General features: G+C 37.3%; 1 protein-coding gene across 2 annotated transcripts in view; it reads left to right on the forward strand.

Annotated features, from left to right (window-relative positions):
* The window catches only part of LOC149206468 (uncharacterized), a 104,816-nt gene that overhangs the window by 75,875 nt on the left and 13,754 nt on the right, over positions 1-15,187 (forward strand). Inside the window, exon 4 of one of the 2 annotated variants that reach the window (XM_089395439.1) lies at positions 10,098-10,603. The exons of the other annotated variant lie outside the window; for it this stretch is intronic. Coding sequence (XP_089251565.1) covers positions 10,098-10,247 — 150 coding nt within the window. The 3' untranslated portion in view covers positions 10,248-10,603. Of the gene's footprint in view, positions 1-10,097; positions 10,604-15,187 lie in introns of those variants that run through there. 2 annotated transcript variants of the gene reach the window in all.

Below are 15,187 nucleotides of genomic sequence, written 5' to 3' on the forward strand. Positions count from 1 at the left end.
AATATTGGAGTGGAGTCCCTTCCACTCATCTTTAGTGGCACTCCAAGTCAAAGCCCACCAATTTGTGACTCATCAAGCTAACTCAGATTCTGTCTTTTAATAAATGCGTTTTTCCTTGAGGAACTCGTGGTCCCCTCCAAGAGAATTCAATTTCTTTGGAGCACATGTCTTTTCCTTAAATCAAGGAGTCCACATCACTTTTGAACTATACTTTACCTCCTCAATGAATTTCGACCTCATTTCCATATTATTTGGCGTGTGTGGATATTTATTTTCTCCAGTTTATTTAATTATTGGCTCAATTTATTGCCACATTTTCCCCTAGACTTAGGAAAAGAGGGTTTTGAGGGTCCATAACTTATTTTTCACCCCTCAAAGTGTGTCTTAGAAGAAATTTGAGGGTGAGAGGTGTAATTTTGAGCACACATACCCCGTACAAATTCTTTAGACATCACTTAACACATTTTACAATCAGAATTTATTAAAATTTCTGTCCTGCGGGAAATTTAAAAAATGACCCCTAGACCTAAACAAATTTTGTGAAACTTTACGAGTGATCTAGTATGGTAATATGCAATGACTCTAGACACTAGGACTCACCCAATGTCTTGTCATCAAGCTGCGCTCTGGCTTTGGGGTAATAGCTTGGAAGAAAAAACTCAATTATTAAGTGCTAAAAAGAACCAATAATTAACCAAATAAAGACTTTCCAAAATAAACTCACTTGATGACAATTTTCCAAGTTACCTAGGCCTGTTACATGACTCGATTCATCATACTAGCATCACTTTACAACATCCCCGCAGGGCTTGCGGAATCGGAGTACAATAGAGAAGAAGAATGAGAAGAAGAAAATAGAGTTTAAAAACACTAATGATATATGAACTTTAATGGTGTATGAACTCTCTGACATATCCTTGGGCATGGAGTCATTAAATCTTCAAGTACATTTCAGTGGTCAACACTATCCATGGAGGTGTTTCGTGCAACATAGGTTCTTGCATTAGAAGTATGCCTTGTAGGGTTGTTATTTTGTTGATGCTTTCTTCTTGTAATGTTCTCGAGAAATTAGTTGTCCAAAGGACGGAGTAGCCTATTGATCCCCATAGGCTGTAGTCCTCCATAAAGGGGGAAAACCCCAAAATTCCCATTGTTGGGCAAGTTCTGGGGCAGCTGGGCGAAGAAACTCAAAATTGGAGCTTGGAGTAAAGTTTACTCAATCATTTTAGAAGAAGAGACCCCTCTAGGAAGTCTATAAATATGAGGGGGATGAATTCATTTTGAAGCATCATGGTGGACCATCTTATTTGTTTTTTGAGCGTTTGCTCTAAGGGTTTTAAGATCCCTTCTCTGCTACTAATTTCGGTGGTGAAAGATTCCACCCTATTTAGTTCTATTTTTCCCATTTTTTGCTTTGTTCTGACTCAGGAGTATCACTTGGAGGGCAACGAAATTCTTTATTGATTCTAGCACAAGAGCAGTTCTTGGAAGAACAATGAAATTGCCTGTTGGCATTAATCCTTGTTCTGAGCACAAGAGTATCAGTTGAAAGACAACGAGGATCTCTGTTTGTTCCTTAATGTTTATTCTGGGCTAACGTCAATCTTTAGCAACTTTTCTGTGGCTGAATTTGCAAACGGATAACTTCTCTGTGTGTGAGCAGGAGTACGAACTCTTATGTCACCATCTGAGCAGATTAATATGTTTTTTTGAAGGTGCCTGAATACAAATCTAATTCTTGCAGTTGTCTGAGGCAATCGTCTCCCTGAGAAATTCTGCATACAAGTTCCTGGAGTTATTCTGACCAGATCGAGATCACGTGGAGCCCAATTTTTGTGATGATACTACGAGTCATCTTATTATTTGGTGTCTAGAGTAATTCTATGACAGATCATGCCCATTCTGAAGTGATCGCGACAAACTAAGGCCACTGTGATAATACAACGAAGGGTTGTACAGATCCACAATCATTCTGTGCTAAGGTAAACATTTTGTGGAAATCCAATAACGAATTTGCTTCCTGTGGTGTTTCAATTATGATCTCAATATTCTAAAGAAAGTGAGATTTGATGGTCCGAGTTCTGTGGGCTCTGGTGGCTGATCGAGTAATCACTGGGCAAAACTAGGGTTTTCTGAGGAAGTGCAGAAATTGCACAGTGCAGGAAGGAGTCCTGGGAAGTATGTAGTGCTGAAACAAATGTTGTCTTGTAAAAGTTTCTGGTAATTTGTTGGTAGGGGTTCGTGACAGGAAAGTTCAAATTTGAATACTGTCCACAATGTCAGTGGTTGAATCTAGTTGAATCTGGACTGGAATATTGAATCATTAAGTTATTGTGGTTAGTTGAATTATGAACAATAGTCTTATTGATGTATGGATAGTGGTTTGCTATAAAATTGCATTGTGCTTGTCTGGGTTATTTAAATATTTTACTGTAGAAAATCCTAGTAAATCCTAGGCCAAAAATACCCTAACTCCATTACACTTGTTCATCTTTAAATTGAAGGCCTTGTCTAGTTACTAATGGTGGCATCAAGCTTGAGTTGATTTGATCTTTGTGACAGCGTTGCAAGTCACTTATTGCTACGCATTATGTATATAGAGAGTTTGTTAACCAGATTTCACTTGGAACATATATTCTCTGACTCCTAGCAGTTCCTTCTTAACTAGTTGAGCTAACTCACTTTGATGCTAAGTTGCCGGAAACAGCGACTTGAAAACCAAAAATGTCGTTTTCCGTTTTGGATATGTATCCACAGCCGAAACGGTGTAAAAATGCCGGAAAAACGTATTTGATACCGTTTTTTTGGGATACTTTCCGTTTTTTACAGCTGTTTTTCAGGTGTTTTTACAAAAAAAACCTCCCGTTTAAAAAAAATAATACGTTTGGCTGAAATCGTGATACGTTTTGGCATAAATAAAAAACGTTTTTGTAAATGCATGCCTTGCCCGCCGAGAATGGTAACGCTGGATTGCATTTTTTTAACACATTACTTTTAAGTTTTAAAGTGTTACAACTTACGGTTTACCCTAACCTAAAAGACAAGTCACAAGTGCCACCGCGGAACAATAGCCGATTGTCATCGCCGTCGAGAAGTTGACTGTCCAAACTCCAGTGTCATCGCCGCCGAGAGATATCGCTGCACAGTGCAGTGTTCTGAACTTCTGTCCGAGGCTTCGAGCCATTGACGTCGTCGAAGCATCACTGTAGTGTTTCGCTGCCATTGAAGCATCGCTGCAGTGTTTTAACTTTTGTGATTGTCCAGACTCCGAGCCGCTTGAGCCATCGATACTCGAGAGTGAAGTCTGGTAACTTGGTAAGTATTAAATGTTTTACTGTAATCATGGGTTCAAAGTTTCAAACATACTGTCTAGTGTGGAACCTTTCCTCATCTTGTTGTTTGGCTTTACAAATCAAAAGGGACATGTTTCATTTTTTTAATAAAGTTCTCGCTAATATCTCATTGGGGAAATTGACACTTGTACCAAAAAGGAGCATATCTATTATCAACTTACCTCACAAAACTTCTTTCCAAGACCAAGTAGCTTTATTTGATAAAAAGAAAACTAGTTCTAACTGATAAAGCACTACTAATTTTCATATATAAAGCTACAAAAACTAACTTATTTTTACCTAATGAAATGCATACTTCTATTCATATATACAATGCTCACAGATACTAGCACTCTGAAGATGTGAATGCATATAAAGACACTTTTGACTATAAAGAATAGACAAAGTCCGAAGATGTAGAAAGAAGTTACCAATGACTAAAAGAACAATTAAAACAGGCTGCTTTACAAGTTGGTCAAATATTCACTATATAGACTATTAGCTAATGCTTTTTCTTGTATTTAAGAAAGGCATGTTAAATTATTTTCATAGGATAATGGTCTTGGTATCAGCTATTGTTTCAATCTCCTATATTAATCTTCTGCTGCTCCAATTCTATAGACAGCATGCCATGGTACAGCCCGGAGTCGCATCAATAACTCTTCAACACCACCACTAAATAATTTTTCAGTTGACTACATGCCAAACCAGTTTTACTATTTTCAAGTAAAACTATCAAACCAATCTCCTTCAGTAGATTTTCATAGCAAAAAGACCTTCTTAAGTTCTTTTGTTAATTTTAGGTATGTTCTATGCTTAAAGCAATTTATTTCAATTTTCACAGTTAGCTCAATATCTTTTCCAAATTAGCAATCACATCAGCATTAAAGTAAACTGCAGATAGAACATAAACATAAATCGCAGAAGACAAGAGGACACAAGATGTGGCGCTAGCTAGGGACAAACCCCAATGTGGGGAAACCCTTGTTCAATTCTTCTTATATGTTCTTCAATAGTTCAGCAAAGAGAGAGAGAGAGAGAGAGAGAGAGAGAGATAGTACATTTACAACAAAAGTCAACACTTTGACTTATCTAGATAAGAGCATAGATCATCTCTAAGAAGATGATACATGAGATCAGTTGAAGACAAGCTGCTTCAACTGATTCTCCATCGTGCTGCATCTCATCATCATGCTGCACCCATTCACTGAGCTGCTCTTGTCACAGAAATGCAACCAGTCATGGTTGTACCCATCACAGTGCACTATGCTGCACCACTCATAGTTGTACCCATACATGTTGTTGTACACTCTGCCTCTACTATGCTGCAATCATTACAGTTGTACCTATACATGTTGTTGTACATACTGCCTCCACTATGCAACATTTGTACCTATACATGTTGTTGTACATACTGCTTCCACTGCAACAGTTGTACATATACATGCTGCTGTACATACTGCTTCTGTCCCATAATATGTCCAGCATATCATACCCAAACATGGCCTTGTTGTCACCTATAGCAACAGCAGCTAGGTGACCTTTCAGGACAGCAACCAACTGTAGTATTGATCCTAAACTAGGATCTAACACCCTTGCAAAATGCTTGTTGAACTGATGTTTGCTTCTGCGTTTGTGACAGCCCTGGTTAGGGCACGTGCTGCAGCCCTAAACCCTTATGACAGTCCATAAACCAACCTTCAAAGGTTTGTAGCATTCCTAGTGAAGCCTCCTCTTTGTCCACGCTGCCTTCTGAGGGGCTAGTCCACCTTAACAGCCCTCTACGCAGCTCTTTCTGTGTGCTAAGGCCTGCGGCCTAGCATTGTCATGAGACAGTCCCTATGCATGCCCAAACACACCTTCTTCTTTAGCGTTTTGTCCCTCTAGCTCTTCGGTCTTCTCTACCCAGCAACTCAGCCCTTGAACAACAACTCGGACTTGTCTTGATAGCCCTCAAAAAGTCCTAGGACAGTCCGCAAATCAACCCAGCAAACTGTCCTCTTCTTGATCCTCTCTTGCTGCGGCTAGGGCATCTTCATACCACCCTTAGGTAGGGCAATGTAGGGCTTCCTCTAGCTGCGGATTAGGGCCTTCCCTTTGCTGCAGATTAGGGCTCCCTTTAGCTATGGATTAGGGCCTCTTAGATCTGCAGCCAGATCTCCTACAAGTCTGCGGCTAAGGCTCTCCTAGATGACACTTCTTTGGGTTGCGTAGAAGGCATCTCCTCTAGACTTTCTCTTCCACCAAAAACCCAAAACAAGTGGAGAGTGAGATCACAAGAGATGAGTGTTAAATGACTTGAAGTCCTCCTTTATTTATACTAAAACATTGAGCACAAGTGGGGTTTATTTGGTTGTTGGTCAACCTTGACGAGTTGTCCCATAACACTAATAAATTCATATCTCCATGAATACTTATCAGAATCGGATGATCTTTAGATCAATCTTACACCTCTCGATGAGAGGGATCCAAGAAAAATATCAGCTGCCATAAATAAGATGACCCACATGGAGTTTGGCCCTAGTTGCCAATTTTAACATCTTTCTAGTCACAACTTTGATAAGAGTCCGGCAGAATGTTCCGGCCACCATTTGAACTTTGATGTATGAATCTACCATATTTCTCTGTTTTGGGCCTTGGCCCTTGGGCCTTCTTGGATCTTCCTTTATTTCTAAATTTTAACTTTTTAAGTTTGTAAATTGTAACTTGTTTTTTTGAAATACATATATGATATTTGTCAATTTTCTTTTTTAGTTTCATTTACATCATCATCATCATCATTCATGGCAACCTCAAGTTCAGCCATTCATGAGGCAGAGGAAATTGAATCAACCCCTAAAGTTGATCCAAAGTCACCACTTTGGAAATATGTATCTTCTGTTGGGAAGATCCAAGGAGGTAGATCATTGGCATGGGTTTGCAGTGAGTGTAAAAAGGAGTATAAGGGATCATACACACGGGTTAAAACACATTTTCTTGCTTTAAGAAACAATGGGGTCCGAATATGCAATGGCCCACCTAAAGAGAATGGGACAGATGGAAATGGTTTTAGCAAGGTAAAAATTGCAAAATATCAGAGAGAACAAGACGAGGCAGATACTAAAGGAAATGAGGCAAATCCTGCCTCCCATTTAAAACACCCAACAAGGTTGGTAGCATCTTCATCAAAGCCTCCATTTCATTCTCATGGAATTGTTGGTTCAAAGCGGTCAAATTTGGGACTGCTTGAAAAGAGTTTTAATAATGATGCTTGAGAGATAGCAGATGCAGTTGTAGCCCAATGCATTTATGCAAATGGTCTTCCCTTTAACCTTGTGCGATCTCCTTACTGGGCAAAGATGGTAAAAACATTGAATGAAGTCCCAAGAGGGTACAAGAGCCTTGGATATGAGAAGGTACGCACCACATTGTTGAGTGCTCAAAAGTTAGATTTGGAGCCAAAATTAGGCCCCATTTGTGATTCATGGCTCATTTCAGGGGTGTCTATCATTTTTGATGGATGGAAAGAACAAAGAAATAGGCCTTTGATCAATGTGATTGCTCAGAGCCCACATGGGGCAATGTTTTTGGAGGCAGTGGATTGTGAGGGGCAGATGAAAGATTCTCAATTCATTGCTAACATCTTGATTGAAGCAATTGAATTGGTGGGGCCTGAAAATGTTGTCCAGGTAATAACTCACAATGCAACAGTGTGTAGAGCAGCAGGCCTAATTATTGAAGGCAAATATCAACACATCTTTTGGACCCCTTGTGTTGTACATTCATTGAACCTCATGTTGAGCAAGATGGGGAAGCAAATTGAGTGGATTCGAGTTATTTTTGAAGAGGCAAAAGAAATTCAAGCCTTTGTCACAAACCACGACATGTCCCAAGGCATCTACAGGGAATTTGCTAAGTTGGAGCTCCTTAAGGTACCTATACTTTAAAAGTTTAAACTTTAAAGTTTATTAATATTTCATAAATTCTAATTTCTGACTCTAAATTCAAATATCTAAATTGGATTCTCAAATGTCATGATTCGTGAATCATAATAGTTATTCAATCAAATTATGATTTTTAATTTGTTGAAATTTGAAACATTGGAAATTTGGCACTTGCAGGTTGCTGAGACTCTATTTGCTTCTCACATCATAGTTTTAACATGGCTTATGCAGGTGAAAGATGCATTTCAATCAATGGTATGCAGTTCTCTTTGGAATCAATGGAGGCAATCCGAATCTGATAGAGCACAAGCAATGAAATGATTGGTTGTTGATGATGAATGGTGGGATAGGGTGGAGTACCTCTTGGCATTTTAGCCAATTGTGGATTTGCTTTGTATGTTTGACACAGATATGCCTAATTTGGGAGAGGTGTATGAGGGCATTGATTCCATGATAGAGAAGATAAGGTTGGTTATAAATGCCAAGGAGAATGACCCAAATGAATTCTTTTACAGAGAAGTAAAAGATATATTGACCAAAAGGTGGAACAAGATGACCACCCCATTGCACCTTTTAGCCTATGTAGTGAATCCAAAATATTATGCTGCAGAGTTGCTACGTGATCCAAAAAGAAGCGCACCAAACAAAGACCCAGAAGTCGCAGAAAGATTTAAAAAATGATTTTAGAAAGCTTTTTGTAGATCCCGAAATTGGGCTTCGAATTCGTGTACAGTTTTCTCATTTTGTGGGATCAAAGGGTTGGGGTTGTGATATTGAGTGTATGCGGGACAAGACCAGATTAAGTCCAATTGAGTGGTGGAACTTCTATGGTGGGGCACTTCCACATATCCAAAAATTGGCCATCAAGATCTTGTCATAGGTTGCTAGTTCCTCTTCAGCAGAAAGGAACTAGAGTACATACGGCTTCATCCATTCAGTGAGGCGAAACAGATTGGGCTCTAAGAAGGCTAAGGAACTAGTGTATGTTCATTCAAACCTTTGCCTTCTGTCACACAAGAGAGATGAATACAAATTTGGGCCCACCAAATTATGGGACGTGGAACCAGAGTTGCCTGACTTGGATATGACATTGAATGCCATGTCTCATATGAATTTGTTTGATGCGGAGTCACCAATAGGTGGATCTTCAAGTGGACATGGCAGCAATGTTCTCAGTCCCACTTCTAGAGAGGATGTGGAACCTTATAGTGGCATGAATGAAGACATATTTGATGATATGTAAATGTAATTTATGATGGTGTTTTAACTTTTAAACTTTTGAACAACCATATGAATTATGAATAATGATAGTAGACTGCCAGTCATAGTTCATTTTGTACTTTGTACTATGTAGTAATTAGTATGCATTATTAATTTTGGTAATGATGGTGTCCGTGTAACTTGTCATGTTGATAACTTGATGTTTGAAATTTGAAACAAAAACTTGATGATATGTTGAAACTTGAAACTTGAATCATGAATGTTATAATAATCGTTAATGATGATGACAATGTTGAATGTTTATAAATTATGGCATATGCTGAATTGATGATGATGAATCATGATAGATCATACTAACACCACTGATCTGTGATTCTGTGGTCACAATTTTGGTATTTTGACTCTACAACTGATGCATCAGTCATTTGAAATGGGGCTGCAAGGTTGTATAGCCTTATTTCTCATCCACTGTCACCCATTTGTTCACTGTCTTATGCCACACATTTATTACAGACCTTAATCATCAAAAGAAGCCATAGTAACAACCCTAAACATACTCTAAATTAGTCACATAACACTCACTTTATAATTGTGAAGCATTTGGCTATCATTTTATACAAGTTTTGGTGACTAATCTTTACTGTTAGTAGTCTGATACAAAAATTGCAGAGGTCTGATGTAGGCTACAGCAGTCTAGCTTCTTGTTCACAGTGGCATCTCTTTTAATGTGTTTAAACTTTAGCATCAAACTATATATTTTCTTCTCTTCCTTGCATTTAGTGTTGAATTATGAGCAATCTCGTGGGCTGACCTCATCATATTTTTGATTGACATATGAGCTCTAGAAGGTCTGATATAAAATTGCAGCAGTCTGATATAATTAGTGCTTTGAAGTTTGCTCTTGGCATAAAATTTGCTTGACTAATCTTGTGGGATGACTGATAAGTAGTTACAGTGCGCTTATCTTGTCTTTTTTGAAGTCTGATATATGATTATATCATGATTCATATATCATATAAGTTTACAGAAGTCTGATTTTCATTTCACTCTATCATCATAGATGATAATTGATTATGTATTTACTCTTTTTAGTCTTTAAAGTTTATATCTAATCTAGATTCTGAAATATGAATGGTAATATGAAATTTTTATTTTTAAAATATATATATATATATATATATATATATATATATATATATATATATATATATATATATATGTGCCGTTTCCTGCCATATTGTATCCAGATTTTTTGAAAATTTGCCGTATCCGTATCCGTTCTTGTATCCGTTTCCATGCAACTTAGCTTTGATGTTTAGGTATCTTAGTCCGAGTCCTGAAACTCATAGCCTGCATCATCCGTCTTTGCATTTTTCTCTGTAAGGTTGACAATTGGTGTTCATGTGCACACACACCATAATCCCTGTTGTCAGTTGCAAACTCAAGTAATAAGTGGGGTATCTATTTCTCAATTACAGTTGGACCTAAGCTTATGATGGTTTTATCTAATTGATTATTTCGAGTGGGCATTTCTCTCTCTCTCTCTCTCTCAACTTTTGTATTTAAAATTTTTCCTGTTTTTGTAATTTATGGATTATACTTGCTACTTCTTTTAATCCAGGAAGTTGCAAGGAAAGTAGGCGAGACAATTGCCAAAGCATGTCTTGAAAAAGGCATTAATAAGGTGGCCTTTGATCGAGGGGGTTTCATGTACCACGGGCGCATTAAAGCTCTTGCAGATTCAGCACGTGAACAAGGTTTAGACTTCTGAGTTTGAAATGGACTTTACTTTTGCAAACCTCACAAGTGGCAGCAATGGCTCCTTCAAGTTTGGGAGATCCTAACCTTCTACAAGATTGTATCTGAGTCATTTTTGAGGTTTTTTTTTTTCCATTAAGAAATGCTTTCTAGCACCTAGTAGGGTTTAAGGTTTTGTCTATTTGTAACTTTGGGAAAGGTGCAACATTCTATGTTATTAAGTCCTTGATACTAACGCTTCTAGAGCAGAATTTCAGAAATTAAGTCCCGTGTGAGCTTTGCAGTTGTTACTGAAAAGACAGTGCATTTATGTAGAGTGATTTTATGACCTTTTCTGCTTTTCTTTAATCTCATCCTCAATTCTCTTAATTTTTCTTTTTGGTTGGTATTGCCCTCTCCTTGTAGTCCCTTTTCATAGTTCCGACTCTGAACATGAAATGCACAATATGCACGATGGTAACAGTTTCAGTCTTCGTCATATTTAATTTGGTTAGTCATACTAGGCCATTACAACAACCATGAAAAAGAATGGCATCCTATGTTCAAATGCATAGATTCCCTCTTCCATGATTTTAAAATCCTAAACAACCCATTCTCTGTGCATGTATGGGCAAATTATGTTTGCCACTTGTAAGGAAAGTTTACCTGTCACTCCAGAGTAAATCACGGCTTTATTTGTGGTTTTGTGAGATTGAGAATATCAGTATCAGAAATTTATACAGGTAAACTAGTGTCCATCTTCTTACTGATGGATTTGACAAATATTTGTTTATCATTGTGCTTTTTATCCCATTTTGAAAAACCATGTTCACACAAAATATCTGTGTTTCCCATTTTTGGGTTTCTGAATTTGACTCATGTACAGACCACTCACATTGAAAAAGAAAGTTGTAACATAATTGCTAATTCCAACCTTTTGTTTCTGTTGGTTGGTTGGATCTACGAAACTCCTGAACTGCAGTCCAGCAGGAAAAGTCTCTTTGAGCGATGAGGGAAAGGCACTGTAATCCCTTGTCTATGTGACGTTTGGAACCCCGAGCTTAAGCATTAAATTAAAACATGGTCTTGCCATTGTAGTTTTGATGATTTATTAACAACATTAATTGACCTTGACCTTGACCGTGTCCCCAGGATATAAGGATGCCTGTTTGGAAGCCTATAATGTTGTTAATAAATCACCAAAACTGCAATAACAATACCATAATAATTACCTTGCCCATGCCCATGGGATCTCAGAATATTGCACAAATCTGCAATCAGACAAAAAGATACCCCATTGGAAGCATATAATGTTATTAATAAATCGCCAAACTACAATGACAAGACCATATTTAATTTAATGCTCAACTAGTACATGATAATTATACTATAACGCTGCTACACTCTTGAGCCTGGCAATGAGCTTTTTCAAATTTAAGGAAATAATTTGGATTTTCATGAATTTTAAGTGGGATAGATGTTAAATGGAAACTTTGTTCTCTTTTTTGTATTAAATGCTTGCTTCTAAGTTGCATAAATGTGTAAACATCTGGAAGTTTCTGAAACGCCTGAAAATGTGACCCCTTCAAAATGGAAATGTGGGGGAAACCCATATTTATAACTTTTCTACATATGTTTTTTTTAAACTAGAATGAGAACATTTGTATCAATGAAAATCTGCTTTGTGATTGCAGCAGTTACATCAAAGGAGGAACTATTTCCATTTGTTAATTCACAATCCTATCCATCTTTGGAATGCCCACTATGTCAAAATTTTTGAGTGCCTTTATGTCAAAACTATTATTCCTATATGTATATACTATATAGGCACCAAAAGAACATACAAAATTTGAAAGCATTTACAGACCAACATGCTAATTCTCGGGAGGAGGGGTGACATCACCGGGTCCAAATCCCCTCTTTTGAGGGGACACTGTTACATTTAGATCAGGCGAGTCTTGAGCTACATTGCTAATGACATTGCTTGAAAAAGTGGATTTGGAGGTCTGCTTGTCGAGTGAAGTTTGTAGGCCTTCAATTTGTTAACGAAGACTAGAGAGTTCATCCTCAATTCTGTGCATCAAAGTTTGATGTTCAACCAACAACTCCATAGCAGTGGCCATACTAGATGAGGCACAAGGCAAAGAAAGTATTCTTGTGTTAAGGGTTTCTAGATAGTGGATAGCTAGAGGAGGCAAGTCACGTATGTGCATTTCAATATCCAAATTTTATTTAATTGAACAACTACATAGGTTTATGGCTAAGCCATTTGTGGCCATAAACCAAATTATTCTTCTTGAATGTTTTGGCCTTGGTACAATTCCAACCCTTCCACAAGGTGACAGGGGATTGCAGACCTGACTTGATAAAGAGGGATTAAGGATGAGTTTATTATGATTGGTAAGCCTGAGCCAAAATTATTAGAACTAAAATTGTAATTGAGACTAGATCAAAATCAGTAAAAAAAACAATAATGAAGAACTATTCAATCTGTCATGGGACTGTGCAGGTGGGTTTAGGTTCATCGAACATTGGTCTGGATTGGACTCAGTTGAAAAGGTGTTGAACTACTCGGTTGTGAATTGATTTAGGACCCTTCACTTGATAATTGCTTCAAATTGGTTGAACTTGATCCAATCTAAGTGGTTTTGATAACCTTGGTTTGAACTTTGAATGACTCTTTTTAGCACAAGGCAAGTGACCTAGTCTTCAATTTGTGAGTAAAAATGCTTTTGTTTGTGTTAATGCCTCTTGAAAAATTGAAATATGTTTATCCTTAGCTTTTCTAGTTCAAGAATAGCTTGATAGCCTTCTAGGCTCTTCACATGCTTTGATATGGATAGGGATCAAAGGCCCTTTGATAGGGATAATGATAGGTTTTGCCTTTGAGCAAAAGGATAGGGATCACTATAAGGAGTATTCATCGAAAGACAAACCAAAATTGAACCTTTCGCCTCTCTATTTCAAGAATGGCTTGATAGTCTTCTAGGCCCTTCATATGCTTTGAGTGACAAAGGCCTTTTTTATGTCAACCATGGTTGAGATGATAACATGAGTTTGTAGTTTTAAGTCATACCATGAATTCATGCCCATAGGACAATTTTACAAAGAACCTTCGAGGCCTCATTTCTCTAGCCACTAATAATTCAATTTTTGCACAAGGCCTAAGCTTGGGTATGCATTTTGATAATCCCCATGGTCCCTAATCATTGGAATGCAATAAAGTTCTGATTTTTTTTGTAAAAGCTCTTACTACCCTCCATTTTTACTCGTAGCCACAAATTGTTTTCTCCACTGATTGAGCGGAATTGGCAAGAGGAAGAATATATATGAATTGTAGTAAGGATTTTAGTAGAGATTTGGTATCTAGGGCTAATGGCTTGGTGAATCATTTTCAATTTTCTTTTGAACTCTTTGGATGACCATCTTGTATAATTATTCGAGGGACCTTTGAAAGTTGATTAGGATGCCCAGAAACTTAAATATTTGACTTGAATGTATTTGAATCCCTTACTGATCTGTCATTCAAATAGAAATGTTGGCTTTGTCTAAAACATTTGGTTTTGGTCCACTAAATTATAGTTCTAGAGGCTAAGCCAAATATTTGAAGACAATTTATCATGTAGGTTATTGATTTCTATTCCCCTACAAGATCTTGAGAAAAAAATCATCAACAAAGTCCCCATTGACTGGTTGCCCAATTCACTATTCAGGAGACTGATACCTTTAGTTAATCCTTGGCCCTTGTGAGAGATGAAATAACACAAGGCCCCAACTTCCATCTCACTTAGACTATAGGAGCTGATAAGTATCCTTGTTGGAAAAGTTGAAAGAGTGCAACTTGTTCAAATTTACTACTGTTCATTGAGAGACATTCTTTCCTTTCAGAAAATAGTTTCCATGACACTAGGGAAGTTGGGGCCAACGTTGAGATCCTCGAGCATAGCCAGGATGAAATGCCCCTCAACCCTGTTATATGCTTTTTGAAAGTTAATTTTGATGAATAAAGCGTTGAGGCTTGAGAATCTGAATCACTTGAATCTTTCCCATATGGCTATAATATTGCCCAGAATAAATCATTCCCCAATGAAGGCTATTTTTTCTAGATGTATGATCGTAGTAAAATGTGCTTGACATGCATGGCTAGGCCTTGGCTAGAATCTTGTAAGAGACATTGAGGTGGGTGATCAATCTCCAACTTGTGATAAGGTCCCTAGACTTGGGGATGAACCAAATGACACCTTTGTTTACATTGTTCCCTTAATGATTGTTATATAGGCATTTTTCTACACTTGAAGCAAGTTTGGCATGATAATGTCCTAGGATGCCTTATAAAATTCACACAAAATTATCCAATCTAGATGTGTGTGACTGCTAAAAATGTTGCAAGTGAGCAGTTTTTAGGTGATAGTAGATGGTTTATGCTCTGCCATATTTGGCAAGGTAGTTTTCAAAATATTTCAGATCAATGACTACTCAAACATCCTTTTTTGGTTTCAGGAACCCTGTGAGCTATATCCATACAAGGTCTACATGACTACCTTTGTTCCTCAATAAGGCCTAGAGATTGAAATTCCATGTTGTAGTAAGAGACAAATTGTTGTTGATATCCTCCTATTTGTTGGGCCTTCCATTTGGAATACTGATTGTAGATATCTTCTTTGTAATCAATTTTGATGTTGAACACTTTCAAAACTGAATAAAGAGATGAGAATTGTTGGTGAGGAGGAAGAAAGGAAAATACAAGAGGTATAAGTCTTTTAAGATAGCAGAGATTGAATAATATTATTAGTAAAGAAGTAGCTAAGAAATCAGGTCAAAAGAAACACAATATAATACTCAACGATAGGAAGAAAAAGGTAAAAGAGAGTATTATTAAACATACGAAAAATAATCATAAAGACAAGAAGATTAAAAAGTTTTAACTAAAATAAAATTAAAATTGAATTGATGAAGGTGAGAACGAGTAAACAA

The sequence above is a fragment of the Pinus tabuliformis genome, chromosome 1_2 (assembly GCF_031772625.1).
Source record: "Pinus tabuliformis cultivar Carrire ecotype Pingquan chromosome 1_2, CPIR1, whole genome shotgun sequence".
Taxonomy (NCBI): domain Eukaryota; kingdom Viridiplantae; phylum Streptophyta; class Pinopsida; order Pinales; family Pinaceae; genus Pinus; species Pinus tabuliformis.